This window comes from Triturus cristatus, chromosome 3_2, assembly GCF_964204655.1.
Source record: "Triturus cristatus chromosome 3_2, aTriCri1.1, whole genome shotgun sequence".
Classification (NCBI taxonomy): domain Eukaryota; kingdom Metazoa; phylum Chordata; class Amphibia; order Caudata; family Salamandridae; genus Triturus; species Triturus cristatus.
The window spans coordinates 229,197,657-229,224,717 of record NC_140584.1 but is presented as its reverse complement, the minus strand read 5'-3'; the positions used below and the strand labels follow the sequence as shown (position 1 = coordinate 229,224,717).

General features: G+C 47.2%; 1 protein-coding gene across 1 annotated transcript in view; it reads left to right on the top strand.

Moving 5' to 3' along the window:
- Positions 1-27,061, top strand: part of LRP1B (LDL receptor related protein 1B) — a 3,634,433-nt gene that overhangs the window by 3,390,776 nt on the left and 216,596 nt on the right. Inside the window, exons 81-82 of the mRNA XM_085647014.1 lie at positions 3,841-3,957; positions 22,594-22,767. Coding sequence (XP_085503140.1) covers positions 3,841-3,957; positions 22,594-22,767 — 291 coding nt within the window. The remainder of the gene's footprint in view (positions 1-3,840; positions 3,958-22,593; positions 22,768-27,061) is intronic.

Genomic DNA, 27,061 nt, shown 5'->3' with positions numbered 1-27,061 from the left:
TTCACTGAAAAAACCATAGGTTTCACACATGTTATAGTTAGCGGAAATTTTACTGATAAAAAACCAATGAAATTCCCCCGTTATAGTTAGTGCAGGCAACTATAACTCACGCGACCGCAATCTTCTGCTGATGACATATGTGTCTTTATGAAAAAAAAATATTTGTAATATATGTATAGCTAAAAATGTATGGAAGAAGACATGGGCAAATAAGTGTCTAAATACAGTATTAGCATCAGCAGAGGATTGCGGTCGCGTGAGTTATAGTTGCCTGCACTAACTATAACGGGGGAATTTCATTGGTTTTTTATCAGTAAAATTTCCACTAACTATAACATGTGTAAAACCTATGGTTTTTTCAGTGAATATATATATATATATATATATATATATATATATATATATATATATATATATATATATATATATATATATTTATTTATATTTATACACGAAAACTTTTGGCTACACTATTTATTGCAAGCACTTTCTTGCATTTTATTGTTCTGCGACAATCTCTTTCAAATGTGTGAAAGTACAGGCTTTCAGAGTTATGTAACCGTTTTGAGAGGGATGCTCTCTTGTGTGGCAATGATGCAACAATAAAATGTACCAGGATGCAATGGAGTCATTTAATGCATCAGATATTTTATTAGGACTGGCTTAATGTGATTCGCAGAAAGTTAATCACGGGGCACTTATAGTATTAAAGCCGAGCTGCTTAACTGAGCAATAAAGCCCTTGCGAAGAAGCTAGTTAACTGGAATGTATCCGCGTTTTATGTTGCTAATTCCACTAGCAATGTCTGACGCATTCCTGCTACTGTTTTAAGTTACATTTAAAACAGAAGTTAAACATTATGCTTTGAGGGCCAGTAGATATAAATTATTTCAGCCACGAAGTGCTTCTAAAAAATGTCAGAGTTTAGATCAGGCAAATAAAAACCAAGGCCACGCATTTCATTCTCATAATATTTTATTGGACTACCCTAGAAATGGTACATTTTGACTCGATGATATAATTCAATTTAATGAAAACCAGACTACATGCCAAAATTTAAAGCAATTTAATAAACAAACAAACTATGCTTGATTAACCCCACCATGACATTTGGATGAACTATTCATGCTCCCCTGAGTGACGAAGATTCCATTTATTTGCAAAACATATAATAAATGTACAAGGCTCTTCACTGTCAGTTTTAAAATCGCCTCACAAAATCATCTCTGCCCAAGTACGAGATTAAAATTAAATTGAAAGTCGCCCCCATTAGTGAATCAGATAGCTAGAAATATGGCCTACATTTGCAAATTAGGGCAGTTTAAACTTGAAAAGCCACCCTGTAGAAGTATTTTGCAAGGTTTGGGAGACTGCATGCATTTAACTTGCTGTAGGCAATGTTTGCAATTTTAGGAACATCCACTGTAAAAATCAGCTTGCAACACTATATAAGAGGCCCACAAACAAACAAAGAAACAGCTGTTGGGAATTATCATCTTTTGTGTGGTAGTCTCCCAGAATTTTGCTTTCTTTAACTGAACCCATTTTGTTGGACTTAGGACTCTGCACGCTTTACTCCTGATTACTAGTAGTAAAATGATTGTGTTCTCCCCTCTAATCATGGTAAAATTGGCATACAACTAATTGTGAAATTTAATTGATTTATACCTTCCTAGTATATGGTACTACATGTACCCAGGGCCTTTAAATTAACTGTTACAATTGGGCTGCAGCACTCATTGTGCCTCCCACTAAAATGGCGCTGTAAAACATGTCTCCCGGCCTGCCCTTGGAGTCTGTGTGCCCAATGTTAAACTGCCACTTCGGCCTAAAGCTTCCTTTTTTGTAATTATAAGTCCCCCATAAGGTAAATGCCCATAGGATAGGGTGCATGGTATTTAAAGTAGTTAGTGAAAAACCTGCAAAGTTGTTTTTCACTGTGGCAAGGCTGGTCCTCCCATAGGAAAATACTAGGTCACATTATAACTATATATAATGTTTAGTTACAGTTTGGGAGCAGCTAGAACCGTGATTAAAGAACTCACTTTTATAGCAATATAAAATACAACTTAATGACAAAGTCAGATTTTTTTATCACTATTTTCAGAAAAGACATGGTTAGACACTTGTCATTACTCTCCCGAAGCCAAATGTGCCTTTCTGCCAGTGTCCAATATCACCTGACTGTTAATGACCTTTCTGTGGTTTTATATGTGTTGCTCCCATACAGTATGCAAAAGGATTTGGTATGAAGAGATGTTTATCTTCCCTGAGCAGTATGGCTGTGGGGGTTGTATCTAGTCCCTTACTGAGCTTCAATTTGTGCCTATCCTGTCACTGGCAGATATAGCTCACATCTAGGCCCGCCTCCCTTTGTCTTCCTAGTTAGTTTAACTCCAAACCTGGTGAGAGGGAAGAGCTGTCCCAGAACTGGTTTGACTAACCACAAGAGTTGGTTTTCCATTCTCATAGCCGCAGCTCTGGGTGAGTACAGTAAGCTGTGATCTGCGGAAGAAGAGTTCTGCCATTGGATTTAGCTAGAGAAGAACACTGTGGGAACGTGGAGTATTATGTAGTGATGCTGGTTAGGCTTCACCATGCTACATGCTCAAAATCCCCCAAAGGGATGGTATGTGAATTCAAAATAATAAATCATTAACTTAGTCCTGGTAGAGTGGGCAAAGAGCAGTCAGGCTACTAGTTACTAGAGAAACTTGCGTTAAGCATTTCGGAATCCCAACATGGACAATAAGTAATTGGCACACCTCAAAAGAAATCCTGCACCAATTTATAAGATTAAATCAGATTTCAATATAAATTTTGAAGTGAAAATAACGTCAATCAGATAAATATAACCAGAGTTATGGATTTTGGAAGCAATATTAAATCAGTGGAACACAGTACTGTAATACATTATCATCGGGTTGAATGGAACCCAAGGAAGGTAAAGGTGATGTGGGTCCCATGACCAAGCCATGACAGTCAGTTCAATTTTACGTGGCTTGAGAAGCCTGTGTGCAGAGTTGTCCTGCCTGTCCTTGGTGCTGAAGCGGGAGCTGCGGGAGAGCTGGTTTTAATGCATACATAGTGCTGGTGGGGAACCAGGTGCAAAACGTCAACAACAAAGACACTGCTGACACCGGATGAAGGCTTTGTGGAGTTCACTCAGGGTGCAGTGTTGAGAAAAGGTTGGCAGCAGTAAGGGCAGTAGAAAGTCATTATATTTATTTATATTTTCAACATTAGTAAAAAAACTTAAATTAGATTTGATATAATTCCCACTGGGTTTACCTTTAAGGCCCTGCCTCCATTGTTTTCTATTCTAACTCCATCTCTGACTTAACATTCAGATTTTGTGAAAAGCCACAAGTAGTAAAGTTTACAATTTTGAGTAAAGTTACTCAAAATTGTAAGAGTAAATTTACATTTGCAAATTACTCACAAGTAACTTACTTTTGTAAACAACCCTGTTAGTTTAAGGAAAGCGATGTAATCCCAAATACTGCAGCTTGCATGAGGTATGCATGAGCCTGGCTAATATGCCATACTGAGTACTTTTCTCAGACCTCTCATCCCCAATACTACTGCCACTGGTGTCTATAGTATACAAGCTCATCCATACATAATAGTTTTATTATTCGGAAATGCAATGATCTTATATTAAATGTGTAATCACTATGGTATGAATATATAGCTACAGATAAGGTATTTGTGAAATTCATGCCTCTATAATTAAAAATGTCATATTTGAGGAAAAACAATTGGACTTTTTTTGAACGGTTACTATAATTCTTTAAGCGGCATTAAAAAACATTTACACATTTATTTGATTTTTTTCAGGTCTTGTGGTTGACCATTACAGTGAACGTTTGTATTGGGCTGACTTTGAGCTTTCAGTTATTGGCAGCATCCGATTTGATGGATCAGATACAGTAATAGCTGTCAGCAGTAAACATGGTAAGTTGTGCTTATCTAAAACTGCAATGAAATATTCTAAAAGGGTGATGAACGAGTTAAATAAAGCAAAATAAAAAGAATACAAAATATACAATAAAATATGTCGATACTGTTAGTGAGGTAGTATGTTTATGTAAGGTTGTCCTTATGTATTGTACTGATATGGCCAATGACAAGATAGCTGATCATTTATGAACAATAATAGTTTTCTCACGCAATTTGTCCACATCTAATCCATTACATATAAAGCATGCATTCAGTGTTTTCAGTGGCAACACTTGGTTTCCTTCTATATGTATTTTCAATAGAGTTCCCTCCACTTAGCTCTATAACTTTGGGTTCACTACAGAAAGCAGACTTAACTAAAACACTGCAGTGCGGTTTGTGGCCTGGAGTGCAGAACTCATATTCGCTGTCACAGAGCAGACCACGGTGTTTGCTTCCAAAAATGAACAAAGTTGAGGTGACACTGCACATAACATTTTTGCAGCAAAGGAAGGACAGAGATTGACAGACTGGCAGAAACTGGCATTAAGCAAGGGTAAAGAACAACCAAAGAGCTATTTTCAATTTAAAAAGATCTAGTGCCAGCATCTCCCTTCAAGCCATTTTACAGGAGCAAATAGGTGCAAATTCGATTGTCTCCGAGAAAACATTTTAGTGGACAAAGTCACCTTCCTCACAAACTGAAACTCAAAATGCCACTCTTCTCAACCCCTTTTTATGATTATACTCTAACAACTTATTATTTTATTAAAAGGTTTATATGCCTGCTCATTTAAGAAAACAAAATCTCTGTCTGACATTTGCAAATTCGAAGTTATTAATATGGGTATTCCTGTCTGAACCACATCCAAACCATCGCCATCATTGAATCTCCTTTCTCCAAAATTTGAAACAACACTTCTCTAAATAAAATTTTTTGTAAGGAGCGCTATCATGCCGTCATTGTATCTCCAAAGCCCAGTGGAATTGTTAGAAATGGGGGTCTCTAGTTGGCAGAGGTAGGTACCTTTGACCAAGTAGGGGCCCTTGCTTCTAGTCAGGGTAAGGGGGCTACACTCCTAAAATAACCCCTGCTCACCCCCTTGGTAGCTTGGCACGAGCAGGCAGGCTTATTTTAGAGGCAGTATGTAAAGCATTTGTGAACACATACAGTAATACAGTGAAAACACTACAAATGGACACCACACCAGTTTTGAAAAATAAGTAAGCTTTATCTAGACTTAACACAAGACCAAATGACAAAAATTCTCAATACAGTATGCAAAAATATGTCTTTCAGATAGTAGAAATAGCTTAGTTCAATGTAGATGGTAAATGCGACTCGTTACTCTCAAAGTACCTTGGATGCGTAACGCAACATAAACTAAAGGGTCGCAAGGAAGGCGATGCATCTGTTCCTTGCTTCGGGGGAGGCAGCGCACCTGTTCCTTACTGCAGCACAGGGGAGGCGATGTGTCTGTTGCTTACCGGAAAGTAGGCAAAGCGTCTGTTTCTTACTGTGATCAGGTGCGATGCGAAAAGACGGCGCCTCGATGTGATGCGACGATCCGGTGCGATGCGACAAAATGGTGTCTTTGATGTGACATGCTGCTTCGGTGATGCGACGGCGAACAGCTGCGGAGGCGACACACTCCCTTGGCAATGCGACAGCAACTGCTGCGGTGTCGACACGCTTCTTCCTCGTTGCATCACGCTTCCAGCTCCCAGCGACATGCAGTCTCTAGAGGGCCCAAAACAACAGTAGGCACCACTCTGCAGGTAGAATTCCCAGCAAGGAAATTCAGGGGAAGCTGGTGGTGAAGTCTTTGTGTCCCTGAGACTTCAGAACAGGAGGCAAGCTCAGCTTCAAGCCCTTGTAGATCTTCCTCAAGATGATAAAGTACACACAGAATTCCTCTTCTCCTTTCCTTGGCAATAAATAAACACTTCAGGCCAACCCCAAACAGCACAGGGGCAGTCTCTTCCTTCTGATTTCTTGGTGTCTCTCCTTAGCAAAGGTTTGTGTTGATTCCCAGAAGTGATCTAAAGTTCTGGAGTCTGGGCCCCAATATTTATAATGCAAAATCCTTTGTTCTCTGAAGGCAGAGAGTGTCTGTGCCCAGCCCAAACCAGTTCTGTACTCCCTGTTGCAGCTTCCTTGCAGGAGGTTGAGACAGCATTGCTGAAATCAGACCTGGCCCAGGTAGCTGAAAGGAAAACTCCTCCCCCTTCTCTCTATTCTATGAAGGCTCAGGCAAGTGAAAGGGAATCTCTTCCCCCTACTCTCTATTCAATGCAGGACCTATTCAGCCCAGCCCTGACCCATCAGACTGCTGGAGCCAAGGCTCTCTACAGCCCCCTGTCACTCACAAACCAGACATGGAATACACAAACCTAGCAGAGGCATACTGGATGGTTAGGCAAGAAAATACCTACTTTCTACAAGTGGTATTTTCAGACACAGAATGTAAAAATCACCCACACTAAAATATGTATTTTAACATACTAAACTTTATTTTCCTATCTTGTTCCTAGGGTCAGACAGGATTGTAAGATGTTATAATCAAACTGTCCATTCTGGCCTATGGGAACAGGTAGCCTTGCAATAGTGAAAAACGAAATTGACTGTAATTCATTATCAATCAATCAAGCATTTGTAGAGCACACTACTCACCCGTGAGGGTCTCAAGGCACTAAGGTGGAGGGGAGGAGGCAGCTACTGGTCGAACAGCCAGGTCTTGAGGAGTCTCCTGAAGGTCAGCAGGTCCTGGGTCTGGCGCAGGTGGGCGGGGAGGGTGTTCCACACGTCTGCGGCGAGGTGGGAGAATGATCTTCTGCCTGTGGCCGCTCGGCGGATGCGTGGGACGGTGGCGAGGGCAGTTTGGGGTGTAGAAGGACAGTTGTTTGTTGAGGTATGCTGGTCCTGCGTTGTGGAGTGCTTTGTGAGCGTGGGTGAGGAGCTTGAAGGTGAGCCTCTTGTTGACCGGGAGCCAATGTAGATCTCTTAGGTGGGTGGTGATGTGGCTGTGGTGAGGGAGTCCGAGGATAAGGTGTGCAGAGGCGTTTTGTATGCGTTGGAGTCTCTTCTGGAGTGTAGCCATGGTTCCTGCATAGAGGGCATTGCCGTAGTCCAACCTGCTGCTGACGAGTGCTTAGGTGACCGTTCTCCTGGTCTCGGTGGGGATCCATCTGAAAATCTTGTAGAGCATACGGAGGGTGTTGAAGCAGGAGGAAGAGACAGCGTTGACTTGCTGGGTCATAGAGAGCGTTGAGTCCAGGATGAACCCCAGGTTGCGTGCGTGGTTCGTGGGTGCTGGGGCATCTCCCAGCGTGGTCGGCCACCAGGAGTCATCCCATGCGGAAGGGGTGGAGCCGAGGATGAGGACCTCTGTCTTGTCTGAGTTCAGTTTTAGTCAGCTGGTCTTCATCCAATCTGTGACGGCCTTCATTCCTTCATGGAGGTTAGATTTGGCGGTGGCCAGGTCCTTGGTGAGGGAGAGGATCAGCTGGGTGTCATCGGCGTACGAGACGATGTTGAGGTGGTGTGCTCGGACAATGATGGCGAGCGGTGCCATGTAGATGTTAAAAAGGGTTGGGCTGAGGGATGATCCTTGGGGTACACTGCAGGTGATCGTGGTAGCTTCGGATCGGAAGGGGAGAGGCGGACTCTCTGGGTTCTGCTGATGAGGAAGGAGGTGATCCAGTCCAGGGTTTTGCGTCGGATCCCTGCGTCGTGGAGGCGTGTGCACAGGGTGTGGTGGCAGACTGTGTCGAAGGCGGCCGAGAGGTCCAGGAGGATGAGGGCCGCGGTTTCGCCCTTGTCCATTATGGTCCTGATGTCATCAGTGGCGGCGATGAGGACGGTTTTGGTGCTGCGGATTAGGAGGAGTCCAGGACGCTGTTCTCCTCCAGGAAGTGGGTCAGTTGTCTGTTGGCGGTCTTCTCAATGACTTTTGCTGGGAGCAGGGAGATGGGACAGAAGTTCTTGAGGTCCTTTGGGTCTGCCTTGGGTTTCTTGATGAGGGCGTTGATCTCGGCGTGTTTCCAGCTCTCTGGGAAGGTGGCGGTCTCGAAGGAGCTGTTGATGATCTTCCTGAGTTTGGGTGCGATGATGGAGCTTTCCTTGTTGAGGATGTGGTGGGGGCATGGGTCGGACGGTGGGCCGGAGTGGATGGAGTTCATGATTTTGATGGTGTCTTCATAGTTGACGTTGTTCCAGGAGAGCAGAGGGTCAGTGTGTTTTGTGGGTGTTGAGTCGGGGGTGCCGTCGTCTGTCGTCGGCATCTGGGTGTTGAAGCTGTTGTGGATGTTTGCAATCTTGCGGTGAAAGAAGGTGGCCAGGGAGTCACAGAGTGCTTGCAATGGTGGTACATCGTTGGAGCTGGAGCTGGGGGGGGCGAGTTCTTTCATGATGTTGAAGAGCTCTTTGCTGTTGTGTGCATTGTTGCCGATGTGTTCCTTGAGGGAGGTTCTTTTGGCGGATCGAATGAGTTGGTGGTGTTTGCGTCTGGTGCTCATGAGGGCTGCTTGGTTGTCTGGTGTCTGGTCATTGCGCCATTGCTTCTCGAGTCTTCTGCAGGTGTGCTTGGAGTTCTGGAGGTCAGCGTTGAGCCAGATGGCTCTCGTGTCGGTGCGCCTGGTGGAGGGTTTCCTGATCGGGGCGAGGGTGGTGGCGCAGTCATCGATCCATTGTCTGAAGTTGTGGGCTGCTGCACCTGTCTCGGTGGGCTCGGGTGGAGGGTCCCAGGCGAGTGTGGCGATGTGCTGGTATTCGGTGACTTTTTTCCAGTTGCGGTGTGGGATGCGTAGCAGTTGGTTGTGTGCGCTGTTTTTCTCGAAGGAGAAGTGGATGCAATGGTGGTCGGTCCAGTGGAGTTTGGTGGTGTGGCTGAAAGTGACGTGGTTGCTAGCGGAGAAGATGGGGTCGGGCATGTGTCCGGCGGAGTGGGTGGATGTTGTGACGAGTTGTTTGAGTCCGAGGTTGGCAAGGTTGTCAATCAGTGTTGTGGAGTTGTTGGCGTTGGCGTGCTCTAGATGGAAATTCAGGTCTCCGAGGAGGATGCAGTCTGTGGAGGCGAGGGCGTGCGTGCTGATGAGGTCGGCGATGGATTCGCTGAACTGTGGTCAGGGTCCCAGGGGTCTGTAGACGAGGGTTCCTCTGAGGGTGGTTTTGTGATTGATGTGGATCTGGAAGTGTAGGTGTTCGGCCATGCTGAGGGTTTCTTCGGTGCTGGTTGAGATTCTAATGGTGTTCCTGTGGATGATGGCGATTCCTCCTGGTTTGTTGTTGTTCCGGTCCCTGCGTGTAATCTTGCAGCCGTCCGGGATGGCTATGGCTATATCTGGTGTCGAGGAGGTGTTCATCCAGGTCTCCATCAGGAAGGCAACGTCCTGGGCTGAGGAGTCAAGCAGGTCCCAGAGTTCAACGGCGTGCTTGTGGACTGAGTGGGTGTTGAGTAGTATGCAGCTGAGGTGGTTGTGGCCTGCAGTGTTGGGATGGGTAGGACATGTTGGTGTGTGCTGGCTGGTGTAGCTGCATTTCTGGCAGGTGAAAGGTCTGTGGGTGAGCTTCGGGGTGGCCTGGACGCATGTGTAATTTCAGCTGGCGTTGAGTGCGTGGAGGGTCTTTGCGTCATAGTGGCGTTGGGTACTGTGGAGCTTGTGGGGGCCAGGGGCACACACGGGCTTGCCATTGGCGTGCCGGTGGCGCGCCCCCTGCGTGGTCGAACATTTGTAGGGGAGGGGGAGGGACGAGCAGCTGGGAGGTGGGGTGGAAGGGGAGGGTCAGCGGCGGAGGGCAAACGGCGGGAAAAACAGGTACACAGCTGAACAAGTTTGAAGCAAACATGGGCACAATACAGTAATACAATACAATAACAATAAGCAGTCAAATAGCAGCAAGAAAAATGCTCAAGGATCTGAAACTGCGGGAAAAACGACTTAGACCAAAAAAACGGAACCAAGGGGCCTCGAACCCTGCGCGGAGGTGCTGGCTGGCTTCAGGCAAAGCAGAGCAACACGGAGCGGCCGGGGAGAGTGAGGTCCTGGGACCAAGGTCTTAGGACTCGCGCATGCTCCCCCGCAGCGGTCGACATTTGTAGGGGAGGGGTGAGGGACAAGCAGCTGGGAGGTGGGAGCGAGGCGGAAGGGGAGGGTCAGCGGCAGAGGGCAAACGGCATGAAAAAGAGGGACACAGCTGAACAAGATTAAGGCAAACACGGGCACAATACAGTAATACAATACAATAACAATAAGCAGACAAATAGCAGCGAGAAAAATGCTCAAGGAACTGAAACTGTGGGAAAAACGACTTAGACCAAACAAAAGGGACCGAGAGGCCTCAAACCCTGCACGGATGTGCTGGCTGCCTTCAGGCGAAGCAGAGCACCACAGAGCTGCCGAGGAGAGTGAGGTCCTGGAACCAAGGTCTTAGGACTCACGCGCGCTCCCTGGCAGTGGTCGTCATTTGTAGGGGAGGGACGAGCAGCTTGGAGGCGGGAGCGGGGCAGAAGGGGAGGGTCAGCGGTGGAGGGCAAATGGCGGGAAAAAGATAGACACAGCTAAACAAGTTTGAAGCAAACACAGGCACAATTCAGTAATACAGTACAATAACAATAAGCAGACAAATAGCAGCGAGAAAAACGCTCAGGGAACTGAAACTGTGGGAAAAATGACTTACACCAAAAAAACGGGAATGAGGGGCCTTGAACCCTGCGCGGAGGTGCTGGCTGGCTTCAGGCAAAGCAGAGCACCACAGAGCAGCCGGGGAGAGTGAGGTCCTGGCATCAAGGTCTTAGGTCTCACGTGCGCTCCTCCACAGCGGTCGTCATTTGTAGGGGAAGTGAGGAGGGATGAGCAGCTTGGAGGCGGGAGCGGGGTGGAAGAGGAGGGTCAGCAGCGGAGGGCAAACGGTGGGAAAAAGAGGGACACAGCTGAACAAGTTTGAAGCAAACATGGGCACAATACAGTAATACAATACAATAACAATAAGCAGGCAAATAGCAGCGAGAAAAACGCTCAACAAACTGAAACTGCGGGAAAAACGACTTAGAGCAAAAAAACAGGAACGAGGGGCCTTCGAACCCTACGCGGAGCTGCTGGCTGGTTTCAGTCGAGGCAGAGCACCATGGAGCTGCTGGGGAGAGTGAGGTCCTGGGACCAAGGTCTTAGGACTCACGTGTGCTTCCCCGCAGCGGTCGTCATTTGTAGGGGGTAGGGACGAGCAGCTGGGAGGCAGGAGCGGGCGGAAGGGGAGGGTCAGCAGCAGAGGGCAAATGGCGGGGAAAAAGAGGGACACAGCTGAACAAGTTTGAAGCAAACACGAGCACAATACAGTAATACAATACAATAAAAATAGGCAGACAAATAGCAGCGAGAAAAACGCTCAAAGAACTGAAACTGCGGGAAAAACGACTTAGACCAAACAAACGGGAACGAGGATCCTCGAACCCTGTGCGGAGGTGCTGGGTGGACTATCAGGACATGCCACACACATCAGGGCATGTCCTACCTATCGCATACAATGCACCCTGTCCATAGGGGGTGACTAACATGTAGAAAAGGGAAAGTTTAGGGACTGGCAAGTGGGTGCACTTGCCAAGTCAACATGGCAGTCCCAGACTGCACACAGGCTCTGCAATGGCAGGCCTGAGCCACATTTTACAAGCTGCATCTGTGGGTGGCAAAATCAGTGCGCAAGCCCACAGGCAGCATTTGATTTACAGGCCCTTGGCACACATGGTGCACTGTACTAGGGTCTGACAAGTAAATCAAATATGCCAATCATGGCTCAACGGCCGCCCACCGTGTCAGTATGGAAGGAGAATATGGACTGGTGTATGTTTCGGGAGAAGACAGTGTATGTGGCCCGTGGCAAGCCGGGGGCATGGGGTAGAATTTGGGGTCAATGGAATGCGTATCGCGGAGGCATCTGTACGCCCCCCCTGGTAGACACTGATATCGCCATGTCCCCCTGACCCTTGACGGCTCCTAGCGCCTTTTGTAACAACCACATATGGACGTTCATCTCCCTTGACCCCCTTCCCCCCCCCCTCCGTTCCCGGCCTCCCGGTCCTCCTCTCTTTAGCGGATTGCTCAAATGTTCTGACTGGAGTTTCCCGGGGGGAGCCTGAACCGCACTGATATCCCTTGTAACTCGCCTTTTGTTTTTATTGTTTTTCTTTTTTGTTTCTGTTATTGTTGGACTGACGCTTGCTGTTCTTCGAGGACTATCTTGAGCCACTGCGGGGCAGTGCCCTGGGAACGGATTGCAGCCTTGATCTGTGTATATTTCCTTATGTACCTAGCGGCCGGCCCGGGTGGTTGTAGGCCCATACTTGTAACCGAATTATTGTTCAATAAAAACTTTTTCCAAAAAAAAAAAAAAAAAAAAAAAAAAATATGCCAATCATGGAGTCACTAATCCATTGCAACAATTTACAATAGGGAGCACTTGCACTTTGGCACTGAACAGCAGTGGCAAAGTGCCCAAAGCATCTAGAAAAACAACCCATTGGATATATATTCACGAAGATATAAGATAGATGGCAAAAGATACCTCAATGCTGACTGATGACCATGTTGGCATGCCATGCATGTCCCTGTGAGACTCAAAAATATGGTTACAATGCTGTAAAAACCCTGAAAACTATTGGTTCTTTAGGCTGTCAGGTCAGGAATCATGTTCTATTCTGTATTGTCAAAACCATGGCCAAGGGCACTTTAAGCCTTATCCAGCAGGCAGTATATGCCTACGGCTGGCTTGCCAACTTGGTTACAAAAAGGCTTTTTCATCAATTATTCAACTATTTGCTTATATGCAGAGGAAAAGATAAGAACCATGATTTCCATCAGCAGAGAGGGCCTTATTCACAAACGTAAGCTTACGATTTTGTGTAAGTTTATGATTGTTTGCTACTCTCAAAATTGTTTTACTACTGGTATCTTTATGACTGTGGAGTCTTCACACATAAAAAGATAGGACTTTGCAGTTATAAAGTTGAAAGTGCCAGGCCTTCATGTCCATGCTCCAGATCCTGATATACCCCTGGCTGTCGACAACAGCCCAGAAAATGTTGTTAGCGGCAATAGACTATCAAATGTTTTTTCTGAAAGGAAATTTGTTCTCAAGTCCATGGTTCCCAAAGATTCTTTGGCGTCCTCATGTTCATAAATGGTGCTGAAAATCATGTAGTAGATAGGCTCCAGAGATTAATATAAACTTCATAGTCGTAAATGAGCTCATTAAGGTCATGCCCATCTTTTAGTTTATGGGACAGGATGTAGGCACGTCTTTGAAAGGCTTTGCAATGATCCCACCTTGCTGGGAGGATGGCCATTGTTAGATTTGGGGGTCTCTAGTTGGCAGAGGTAGGTACCTTTGACAAATAGGGACCCTTGCATCTAATCAGGGTAAGGGGATACACTCCTAAAATAACCCCTTCCCAGCCCCTTGGTATCTTGGCTCGAGCGGACAGGTTTATCTCAGAGGCAGTGTGTAAAGCATTTGTGAACACATACAGTAATCAAGTGACAACAATACAGATGAACCCCACACAAGTTTTATATAAAAAATAAGTATTCTTTATATAGACTTATGACAAGACCACAAATGACAAAAATCCACAATACTGTACTTAAAATGGTAGAATTATCTTAGTTATCTTCAGATGTTGAAATGCGACACTTTGAGTTCAATATACCTTAAGATGCGTAACGCAATACAACAAAAGTGTTGCAGGTAAGGTGATGCGTCGGTTCCTTACACACAAGAACTGTGATGCGTCGGGTCCCTACTGCTGTGTAGGAGATGCGTCGGTTCTTCTCTGCAAGGGGAGGTGATGCATTGGTTTCTTACTGCGCTTCCGTGGCGATGCAGCACGTAATGCTGTGATGCGATGCAAATCCGATGCAAAGAAACAAAGATGGCGTCTTTTCTTGATGCGACACTATGCGGACCGCGACAGGACCTGCGACGCGCTTCTCGGTGATGCGGCGGTGTCTGATGCGACGTCGATCCTTTTCTCCAGTGATGCGAGGTGCTTCGGCAACGATGCGAGCCGCAACAGGCCCTGGCGACACGCTTCCCGGTGATGCGGTGGAGTCTGTGGTGACGTCGATCCTCTTCTCTGGCGATGCTAGGCGCTTGTTCGTTGTAAAGCGACAGCTACAGTTTAGCGACACGCTTCTTGCTCGTTAGTCGTGCATCCAGCTCCGAGCGACACGCAGTCCCTCAGAAAGTCTCGCAAAGCAGCAGGCACTTCCAAAGAACGCTTAGGGAGCTGGTGGGTGAAGTCTGTTGTCCCTGAGACTTCAGCAGGAGGCACGCTCTTTTCTCAAGCCCTTGGCGATCCTTCACAAGCTGAATAAAGTACACAAAGTTCCTTTCTCCTCTCTTTGGCAGTCAGGCAACCACTGCAGGCCAATCCCTCAAGCTTAGGGATTGTCTCTCCTCAGTCTCTCTGGGTCCTTGCCTCAAAAAAGGTTTCTTCTTGTTTCCCAAAGTGATCTAAAGTTCTTGGGTTTGGGTCCCAATATTAATACCCAGTTTCTCTTTGTTCTCTGAAGGCAGAGAGGCCTTTGCCTAGTCCAAACCAGTTCTGGTCAGTCCTGGAGCACTCTGTTTACATGACTCCTTCTTTCCTTTCACAGTGCAGGGCAGAGACATTAGACACACCACAGGAGGTGGAACCAGCATTGTGGAGGGAAGGCACAGCCCTATTCAGGTCCCAGGTGCAACTCCTCCCACCCATATAGAAGCAGATCTCTCTATTCAACCCTGTGCTGACTCACCCTGTCTCCTGGAATCCCCCAGCCCCTGTCACTCAAACTCCAGACAATGAATACACAACCTAGCAGAGGCAGGCTTGGATAGTTAGGCAAGAAAATACCTACTTTCTAAAAGTGGTATTTTCAAACACAGAATGTTAAAACCAACTGCACTAAAAGATGTATTTTATCATTCCGAGTTCAGGCATACTAAACTCGAATTTCTACCATGTTCCCTGAGTCAGTTAGGATTATAAGCTGTAATAATGAAACTGGCCATTCTGGCCTATGGGGAACAGGTAGCCTTGCAATAGTGAAAAACAAAAATGGCTGTAATTCACTATTAGGACATGCCACACACACCAGGGCATGTCCTACCTTATACTTGCAATGCAACCTGCCCTTGGGCCTACCATAGGGTTGTCTGATATGAAGAAAAGGGAAAGTTTAGGGACTGGCAAGTGGGCGCACTTGCCCAGTCAACATGGCAGTACCAGATTGCACATAGGCTCTGCAATGGCAGACCTGAGACACACCTTTACAGGCTGCTTCTGTGGGTGGCATATCCAGTGCTGCAAGCCCACCAGCAGCATTTGGTTTACAAGCCCTGGGCACACTCAGTTCACTGTACTAGGGTCTGACACGTAAACCAAACCAGCCAATCATGGAATCACTAATCCATACATCAATTTACAATAGGGAGAGCATATGCACTTTAGCACTGATCAGCAATAGTAAAGTGCCCAGAGTCATAAAACCAAAACAAACAGGTCAGACACGATACAGGAGGAAGGCAAAAAGTTCAGGGATGACCCTGCAAAAAGGGCCAAGTCCAACAGCCATTCGCTTTCAATATTTACCAAATTTAGGAGATTATTCACAAGGAGCTATCGCTGAGTTAACGGCACATTATCACAGCCAAAGTTGCGATAAATCAATCGCCCCATTCACAAGCTGGTGTTAACAGCCCACAGCACCAGTTTACCTGCGATAGCAGCCGCAAAAAACATCGCCACAGAAGACCCCCACAACTATCACTAATGAGATGCAGAGTAGGAGTTGCCGAAGCACAAAGCCGCGACAACACCACTCTACAACATTCACAACGACCAGCCAGAACTGTGATAAGAACACAAAACAGGCAATAAGGCATGTTAGCAGCAGGAAAATAACACCTGCTCTGACCTGGTGCAAAGTCGGACTACAGCCTGCACCACAAAAGGGAGACCAGCCCACAGCCACATCGGAAGGGCAACAGATGCCATGGAGCCACCGGTCATGAGGCCCGGACACACAAGAGGGACACAACACCCACCTCCACCACCCCAGGACCCCAACACCCACCCGGAACCCCTCCGGACCACCACAGAGGCAGCGCAGATAAAGACAGTGGACCCCCAGGAAACGCACCAGCCACACAGACCCAACACCTGACCATGTCATTGCCCACTACAGGCTCAAAAAGACAACCATCCTATGCATCCTGACCAACAACACCCAACAGGCCAATGGCACCAACACAGCGGACAACCAACATCCCACCCAACACAAAGCTGCTGGCCACAGTTGGATGAGTCACACAGCCAGCCACATCCAAGTCCCTCACACCTGACCTGGACACCACCATCAGCCTGTCACCCCAGTCCCTATACGTCCAACAAAAGGCGCAGGATCCGCAGGACACCAAGCAAGGACCATACGCCTTAGCTGGATGCACGCACGTGTCGGGGGCAATCCACAGCACACATGTCATACCTGTGCCCCCTGCCGACACAGCACACAATCACAGCAAAAGAAAGTACATGTCTCACATCAATGTGCAGGCAACAACCGAACACCGTGGAACCTCCACCAATCTCGCCTCCAAATACCCAGCCACTGTGCATGATTCCTCCATCCTCCAACAGTCCATTCACAACCAGCATCCCCAGGATGGTACCAAGGGAAATGCACAGCCCCTTGGCAAGTTCCAAATGAACACCCCACTCACCTTAACTCCACAACCATGCAACTCACAACTCTGGCAATGCACACGCCACAAAATCAAAACCAACATGCCAAACAAAATGCCCACCCACCAGACATAACAGAACAACTCAAAATGGTAACCTGGACAAGCCGTGAACATGAGCCATCAATGGCATGGCACCTCAGCCACATACTATCCCAATGTGGGGAGAGGTGGCAACCAGGCATGTGTGAAGGAGGCAAGAGAAGCATGACTGGGAAAGCACACAATGCCAAGAGTGGCGGAGATGTGCTGGCAGACCGCAGTCTGCAGAACACACCCATATCCATGGCGACATACACCTCTGGTGTATGGAGTGTAGAGGACAGTGGATGCAACCATGTCACCCCGGCTAGTGGAGGAGTTTGCGCAAATGTTGCCTGTTACGTCTCCCCCGTAAGCATGAGCGGAGTGGGATGGACCGGCATACGCCATGCCAGCATAGGGGTGTGATTAAAAAGCACGTAGGCCTGGGCATGGTCCACTTCTGGAAAGCCAACGTCTCTGCCAGGGCGGCGCCTTTCACCACGCCACGAGGCCAACACCGTCCTCGTGAGTGGAGTTGCCTGCGATCCTGTGCGCCTGCCGTACCCCGGCCCGCTGGACCCCGAACCCACCAGGCCCGCCCCTGTGCAGCCAGGCCACACTTATTACCTGCCAACACCGGCGTGTGTCAAGGAGGGTCCATCACATGCCGGTGCAAGCTCCAAGCACCAATTCCGTGACCTCTGCAGCCTCTGCAGACCATTGCTGGCCCCCCCTATATGTGAAACTGTGTCCTGAGTCCTGAATGGTAGTGACCCCAAAGCCGGGCAGGGGCCACAGCACCAGACTCCCGATCAGTGAGGCATAGTTCCATATGGGCATCTTGAGACACATGGTTCCACTAACCCTGTTCAACGTCAGCTGGCGACACGTGGTGCCACTAACCCTGTGCAATGCCAGCCGGACACACGTGGTGCCACTAACCCAGTTCAACGCCAGCCAGCGACACGTGGTGCCACTAACACTGTTCAATGCCAGCCGGCGACACGTGGTGCATGAGGGACCAGGATCACCCCGCAGACCAGTAGGTCCCACATCCAGCACACAGTTGTGAATCACAAATGGCAGAGTCCACACCAGTGGTTGCACGGAGAGGAGTAAGAGGAAGATGTGGCTCAGTCTGGACGAAAGCCGGGTCACAGTCACTGAGGTGACCGAACAATATCAACAACCTACCTGGTGCCATCAACCCTGTTCATCACAAGTCTGCGTCCTGTGGTGCCACAGAACCTGAACAATGCAGGCCGGTGGGTCCATCCAACCTATGCCGGCGACACTCAGTGAATTGCCCGTGCTGACTGCTGCCTCAGGCCTACACTGCGGTCCATTAGTTCACACATGTGGAACTGTGTTTTGGGTAAGATGTGGAGGAATCCATGCCATTGGACACGCCTCATCGCAGGCGGCATCCCCTATCTGCACTGGTGCCACTAACCCTGTGTGCAATGATTCAAGGGCACCCTCTGGTTGGACCCTGGTGGCGTCAGAGCCCATGGCCTGGTGGTTTTTTGCATCTTCTTCTGGCTGGACCGGACTTGTTGTCCAACATGTGTCTATTCCATTCATCTCCACCATAGTGAATGTATCAGCGTGGGCCTGCCCTCTGCATCCTGCCCTGGGGCTACACCTTCCACTATCCATAGAGACACTCCGCAACAAGGCCCCTTGTCATCCAGTGAACCTGCTCTGCACCTGTGACCCTGCCCCAGTGCACTGCAAGTCATCGGCCCGTGGCGGCAGGCCCGTGCAGGACGATGTGCATCCGGGCCACTATCTCTGTGCAGCACAAATCATGGGGACTTTATGGTTGTATGATTGTGTCCTTTATGATGTACACTGTTTTTGATTTCTGACTGCACCAGGCAGCCCTTGCTGGCTGGTCTGCACACACCCCACACACATCCAACACAGGTTTCACTCAGTAAGTGTGCCTGATATTAAATGTGGCCGGGCGCACTTGCCCGTAGCCATTCACACCATCTGAGCAAGTGTGTCCGTGTGTTCATTGTGTCAGCTTGATGGGCACGGGCCCTGCAACATCACAGTGTGCTGTCGTCTGCGGACGTTGCCATGTCACCTCAGCGTTGGCAGTGACCCTGGACATATAGCCCTGCACCTGCCCCCCTGCATGCACAGGCTGCGTGTGCTGGTTCGGCAGGGGGGCAGGGCGTGGTCCGGACCTGGCCCGGTGCAGGAAGTGTGGTAAGTGTGTTTCTGTTTTGGGGTGTTGTCGCCACCAGGGCCACAGTACATGATGCTGCAATGCGGCATGTACCAGGAGGGTGGGCCCGCAGGTACGGGGACATGTAGGAGCGCTAGGACACTCGGGGTCTTGGCACATGCATGCCAGGTGTGATGTGTATCAGTCTTGCGGTTGCCTGGCCTCATTTGCAGCGCTATCCCAGCCAGCCATGGGCTGGACACGTGTGTCCGCCCAGTCCGGACCATTGGCCTACACCCAAGTGGGCATACACCTTCGAAGGCCTGCGTCATGGTGTTGTTAGCATGGCTCTGGACATGCACAGACAGGCATTAAAATGGTGTCCCGTAGGAGCGCACGTGATGTAACCATGCAGCGCACACAAGTGTGGGTGCCCGTGGCAGGGCGGAGCAGCTGTGTGGCAACGTGAAACACAGTGAGTCCGCTCATGTGCATCATGCTGGGCATATCATCCATGATTCCCAGGGTCGCAGACGTCCCACCACACCCACGCCCGGCCTCTGTACGTCTCCTGTATGCATGCAACTGGTGAGGATACTGTAGGGATGAAAGGTCCTTTGTCTGTACTATCAGGCGGTAGTACATCTGCAGCTCCGAGCAGGAACTTGCATGTGCCCAGCACCCCCTGACAGGTACAATAGCATTTGCTTGTGACTCCCACACTACGCACTGCCTGGCGTGAGACCAACGTGTACACAACCCACATGCAGTAGTCCTTCTTCATAGTTGGCGTGCATGATATGGCCTTCACACGTACTCCCACCCCACCCAAGGCCTACACCCGTTGCACACAGACACTGCTCATTGCACCGAGCTGTGCCATTTCATCCACAGGACTGTCTCAGGGCAAGTCAGTGCCGCCTCAAGCAGAGCCACTGACTAAATGGCAGTCCATCCCGGACACATGGTCTACTCCAGTCACGTGGAGCTGTACCGTGCACGTCTGCTGCATGTACTGGGGCAGTTACCGGGTGGGCTTCCACCTTGCGCACGTCACCTTCGTGCAGCCTGTGTTGCATTGTCGCTCGTGCATATTCGAGTGGTCCGTGGATGTCTGCCTCACCAACGTAACGGTAGCTGACCTGGATTTTGATGTGTGTGTGCCCCCTGTTGGACCACGACCAGGATTGTCACTAGGATGACCGATTATGGCATGCATGGATGTTTGGCATGCGGGCTGGAAACTGGACCAGGGAGATTGCACGAGTCGTCGTGTGCAGTGAGCACATTGAGCCACTACCCGATTGGGCTTTGGTCCACTAGTTGGAGACAGCACATCTGTCCTGGTCAGCTGATGGATTACGTCGACGACATGTCAGATGTGGTGGACGACGATCACTCATTGGAGATGTTGGCCTACGCAGCTGCACTCTTGTTCATGGACGAGTGACAAGGTAGCTGCAGCCACAACTGGATGTGAGCCATTGCACTTGTCAAGACCCATGGTTGCATGTTGTAGATAAGGTCACATATCCCTAGACGACAGTGGACATGGCTGCATTGGCCAGGACTCATCTTTCAGGTGTGGACAACCAACGCGGGTTGGCACTGACTTGTGTTGGTGAGGGACTCCCCTGAGGTGGACATGGGCGCTTTCCTACGTTCCTTATTCAGACATGCTGCTGCATTGGTCTGCATATTGTGGCACTTGGCCGTACTGACTCGCACTTGTTGATAAAGTTTACGCACTTTCACTTGTCTCCAACTGTGTTGTGTCTTGATTTGTATGCCAATGTGTGTCACAGACTCTCTGGCTCCCTGCCATCCGTGTATTGCTACCCCATCAGGACTGTGTGTTTGTACTTGTGCATTATCATGTCCCTGATTCGTGCTTTGCCAGATTCGTATGGCCATTTGCCGGCCACAGGCGGGTGCACTTGTGTCCTGTGTTTGGTTGTGCACAATTTGGTGTTTGTACCACATTGTGTTGGATGTTGGGGTGCTCTGCTTCCTATGTGTGTGTGCTGCATTGTGTGTGAGATGTCCCTTCAGCTCTGATTTGGCTCACCCTTCTCCTTTTCAGGCGGTGTTGTGTTCACTTCTGTGCCTGTTCAGTGGTATGACATTGTCGGGTTGTGTGACTTGTGCACCTGGTTGGTGTTGTTACTCTTGGGCATGGTTTGTCTGTTGTTTTCTGTTTGGTCTGTCTTACTTCTTCAGGCTTTTGTTGTGCTTATTCCAGGCTGCCGTGTGTTTCGCGGTCCTGGCGGTGCTATCCCTGCTTTCCTCATCGCGGATGGGCTCATCGCAAGTTTTCCGGTGTTGTGGTTTGTGTTTATATCTCCGTCGAGGTGGATGTATCGCAGACATTGTTCGCAGTTTCGGCAGACTAACGCATGGTACCGCCTTGTTGTGAATTCCACGTGGACACAGGGTTATTTTCCCGCGATAGGCTGCAATGTGTAAAGTTGCGTTAGCATTTGTTGTTGATGTTTAGCACATGTTCTTTTGAATATACCCCTTAGACATTAACTATCTCACCACAAAACTTTGCTAACAATTTTTTTCTACATCATTCCACTATCTCAAGGGTAAATGCGATTCAGACTATGTAGGATAACACTGTGGCAAGCTGACTTCCATGTCGAGTTACTCAAATAATTCCCTGAAATCTGACATCTCTTTGATATTAACTACTGTAACTCATACATGGCACAATACAAACCTCCCTTGGGGTATGGAGTCTGTAGGTACCTGCATGCCATATTCCTAATGAAAGTGATGTTTACTTTAACTGTCGAGTGAATCATCTATCCGGACAAAGTAGAAACTGTCTTGATCACTTTAGTGCAGAGTGGCAGCAGGTATTTAAGTGCGTTCTAATTTGATCAATTTCTTTTTCAAACACCAGTGCTATTTTATAGCATCAAACATCAATTGGTCTTAGTCACAAAGAGATGTCTGCTAATAGGTGTGAATTTCTACTGCCTCACTCCAGAACTTACAGGGATAATTCATTATTGCTACAGACTTGGTCGTATATTTGCTTCGTTTTCACATTGAACACAAATGAACTTTTATAGTTGTTTTTCTAAAATGGTAATGAATTCACAAAAGAAATTGAACCGAATGGCACAACCTTGCAATAGTAGAACCCCTGGTTTGAAAAAAGGTCCGTTTCTCTTGTTCGAATCAAGGGCTGATATTCTTGTAATGCTACTTACTTAAAATTACTCTTCGAAGCACTTCCAAGTGAGGAAAAAGTTAAAATGCAGACCTTCAATTTCATAGAGTCCGCTCTATCCTTCAGTGACCTGTTACGTTTGACAATCCAGATAGATGTGGTGGGATGAAGCCTAACAACGATGAGGTCAGAGCTTTTCTTCTTGCCTTTATGTATGTGGATTTGACAAAATGCTGCAAAAAAAAGTTAATGCATGGGTAGTTACAGATTTGTTTGGGAATTAACGTGCCTGAAAATTAGGCATAAATTATTTCCAAGGCATAAATAAAGCATTGTGGTAAAAGAGAGCGTTTTAAACATGTTTATATACTTGTACTACGGCCTCTTAAATGCTATGGGTTTGTTACAGACACTGATCTAAAATTAAACTCTGGAATGCTATATGAAAATCTTAAAAAAATAATCCCTATTTTCATGTACTTTCAGGTTTGTTGCATCCGCAAAGAATTGACATATTTGAAGAATATATTTATGGAGCTGGATTAAAAATCGGTGCTTTTAGAGTTCAGAAATTTGGCCAAACATCTCTGGAGTATCTTAATCTGGATGTTGAGAAAACAAAAAACATTCTGATTTCACACCGCTACAAACAACCACGTTGTAAGCATTTTTATTTCTTTTCATTAACTTAAAAGAATGCTTCTTCAGAGACTGGTGTCATGTTACATAATGTGACAGAACAATTTGATGACTGTTTAAAATCATTAAATAAAGTATGGCACAGGAGGGAAATTTAATATACATTCTTGAATAAGTGAATACTGGTCTGGTTTATCGACCATTACAGCAGGTATTTTATACCAAGGTCAAAATGTAAACTGTAATTAAATTAGAAAAATACATGTTATTTCAGCTTGTTTTTAATATTAATGAACATCTCCATAGAGCTTAACCAAACAGGTAGGTACGTCCCAAAATTAGCTAAACTAGAGAACAAAATACAGTCCCATGTGCAATTGTCTTCTTGTACAAAACCACAAGTTGTTGGTGGCCATCTTTGACATGCTCATGTGCAAATGAATGTCTATATTTACTAATAAAATCACAAAACAGCAAGTGAAGTGAATTGTAAATGGACATCCGTGCTGCTTTTTAAATACCAAACTGGATTTTGCATCTGGTCTGAGGCACAAAAAAAGTGCCACAAACCAGATGCAACATTTTTGTGATCTTGGCTTAAGTTCACAAACGCTTGATCAGGGATCTTCAACATATTTAGAACAGTGATATTCTTCAAGGTGTGGGCTTTATCTCTTTGGGAAGTGAGGTTGCACTTTGGGGAGGGAGGTCAACAATGAATCTCACAGGCTGACAGATGTTCTAAACACGCCCACCTGGCAACACAACTTTCCAAAATAGACTTTACTTGCCTAAATGCAATAATACAAAAATCAGCACCATTGTATGGGTTAAACTTGTTTTGGTCATCTTTCTTCTGACAGTGGTTGTGTTCTTAGAGTTGGGCCTCATGCTCTCCAGACTGCAATGGCAGTAGTACAGGAGAGATGGGCGGCAGAATGGCAGCAGGAAGAAATGCACAGTGTTTCTGCTTTTAAAATTAAGCTCATGGGAGCACAAAGCGAGGAGCACAGAACAAGAGTGTACAACAGAAACCCTTGCTTTTTCCCAGGCCTTTGAATGTCTGGTAGCGGTAGGCACGAGCCAACACTTGAAAGTCTGGCTCTGCCCATTAACTTCCCTTCTTTCAGAGACATCAGTAAACAACGACGATGAAAAAAGTGGTTTTGTCTGGGAAGAGGGCAGACGGACGAGTGAAAGGCAGAAGGACAGAGGGATACAAGGAGAGCAGCAGGATGGGGAGGAGGCAGTGATAGGGCCTAAGGAAACAATAGGAAATATGAGGTCATACAGATACATAGGCACACCCATACATCAGACGGAACCTTTACAGGCAGCACCACAGCAAGCTCCACTCACACTTAGACAACAGCTGTGCATACCTTAGCACACAAAGAGTACCAAGTTGAGATTCACACATAAACAGATAATTTGCTGCATTAAGAGCAACTGTGCAAGCTTGACTTACCAAATAGAATAGGTGCACCATGGACAGAACAATGAATAACAACACAAGCAAAAGAATATGATTTCCCCAAACACAACAAATCAATAATACAAAAAGCAGCAGAATGAAAATCTATCACACACATAACAAGCATTTGCAATGCAAATTGGTCTCGCATTTGTGAGAGTTAGAGGTATTGGCATTGTAAATGACACTGTCTTCTACCTACCAAAGGAATGAAAGAGGAAAGAATATGGAAACAGAAAGGATGCTAGAGAACGGAGGAAAAAGAAACGGAGATGGAATGAATATGTGTATAGGGGACAACTGGAGGGAAAATAAAATAAAGGGTAAAATGGAAATGGCACAATAAAGACAGAATGATGAAAATGAGTTAAAGAAAGCAAAAATGCCCAAAGATTAACAAAGTAAACAAAGCAGGAAATAGAGACGAACAAATAGAAACAGGAGAAGAAAAGAACAAACAAAAAGCAGAGAAAAACAGGCCCTTTGCTCCTTTCTTTTTCTCTCCAATATATGAATATAAATTGAACAGTATGTAGATGTGTTGAGCTTGGTTCTCTCCCAAACAGAGTTTTTTTTTAGCGTTATTTCTTCGTTCAGTTTTGTACTGCACCCTGTTCCCACCCAAAGTTGGCGTGTGCTAAATGAATGTACATAAACAGAATATGCTTCCAGAGGGCGAAGGAAAAGCACTTGTGACTTCAGAGGCCATCATGCGCTTTGAATCTATGCTGCCACCATCCAGGGAATGGCTATTTAAGCAGAGAGGGCCTGCTTGACTAATTGATCTGAGGAAGAAATTCAAGCAGTCTTTTAGTTCAACAGATTGTCCACTTGTGGTGAACTGGGTTTCCCTAATATCCAAATCCTCTAATCTGATCCCAGTTGAACTACTGAATTTGCATCCAACTGCAGAACAAAATAAAACTCTTCCTACGACGCAGCTTCTGGCCTGTTTTACACAATGCATTCTCGGAGCAGTAGTCCTGGGCCCATTCTACTCACCCAAAAAATTCTCCAGCAGGACTAGCCCGTTATGTCACTCTCACACAAGACTGAGGTCCAGCCAAACGACGTTTAGGGGTAGAAATAGGCTGAGCCGTACTTCCTAAGCCACACTTGCGCACACCCGAGCACGGCTCCTTCAGGCAGACCCATCAGGGGGGAATGCTCTGAGGCTATGGGCTTCGTGTCAATAAAATACAACAGTCCATAATCTGGAGGTTCGCAACAGGGATCCGGTAAACTGTACGTGATCACGCATCCCATTCCACAGCTACATTAGACTAATGTTAAAGTTCCAATGTACGTCCTTGAAGGGAGCATCACTACACCCTCTTACTTCCCCTAGTGACCCTATTCAGTCCCGTTCTCAGTGGCATCGACTTCCCTCACATCCCTTACCTAATGCCTACCTACGCCCCAGGGACACGCCCAACAACAGCTGAAAAGCCCGGCAGTACGTGTGCTGCACCTACCTGAAGAATGCTTTTGGTGTCTCGCAGGCTCTGCTGCAGGCGAGCACGGTACTTCTTGTAATGAATAAAGCTGCGACTCAGTTCCCTGGCCGGGCCAGACCTCCTGCCGCTGCTAGGCTCCACCTCCAGTCACTCCTCTGTGCTGCAAACACCGCGAACAAACCCCTAGCACCTTTATCTTGCGGGACCACTACAGCGCCTGCGCACCTCTTTTTGGGCCTGATAGCCTGTGTAGCCAATCTTCATTGACAGCACAAAATAGGCAGCTGGCACGAATGCGCATGAACTTCCTGAGACAGATCTGCGCATGTACAACCCCACACTGTATAACTAATCCTGCCGTGAAATTTAACGAATGCGCACCAATTCTCCCTCTAGTGTCTTAATCTTGTGCCTTTTTTTCCCCTAGAGGTTTCCGTAGTGTTTTCACCGAAATAGGAGTCTAAATCTGCACCACTGCATTCTTTGCATGTTAAAATTCCTCACTCGGTAAATTTGAATACGGCACCTCTGTGGTCACGAGAGAGACACAGAATAGTGACGTGTGTATTTATAGTGGTGCGAAGTTCCAGATTGAGACAAAGAGAACGCACATTGGCAATGCTATTGCATTGCAAGCAGAGTGCGTGCAACAAGGCACAAAGGGGGGGGGGCGCGAGAAGGCATTGGGCTGCGGGAGGAGGGGGGCACGGGATAAAAGTAGTCTGTCCGGTAAAGGGGGCTGATAGCCATGGAAGGACACAAATGACGACATGGTCGTCATAAGGAGGGTCACGGGGGACCGCAAAGTGCATTCTGATAAAGAAGCACTCTAGTAGGTCCCTGCTTTTGCCCCAGGGGCACTGTAAAGTGCGCGCAATGGAAACAAAGATAAACCCCTTTAAGGGGGCTTGTCTTGAAGCGAGGAGCAGTGGCGTAACATATAAAGCTGCCGACGTTGGAGCTGGAGAGCAGAGTTCGATCCTAGACTTGGGCTGTATTAATTATAAATAATTAAAAGAAGGTCGTGGTGTTAATCCTAAATAATTAAACAGAGATCTCAGTTAAACAAGCATTGTGGGGAGACAAATAAAACAAGCATTGGCAGAGACAAATAAAGCAAGCATTGGCAGAGACAAATAAAGCAAGGATTGGCAGAGACAAATGAAACAAGCATTGGCAGAGACAAATAAAACGCATTGGCAATGCAATGGGGGTGTGAGAAGGCATCGGAAGAAAGGAGTCTGTGTAGTAAAGGGGCCAATAGCCGTGGAAGCACACAAATGAAGACATGTCCATCATAAGGAGGGACTAACAAGCCTACAACCAATCGAAAGGCACCATTTAGGACACCAGCCAATGAAAATGATGGTGGAGAGTGGGTGGA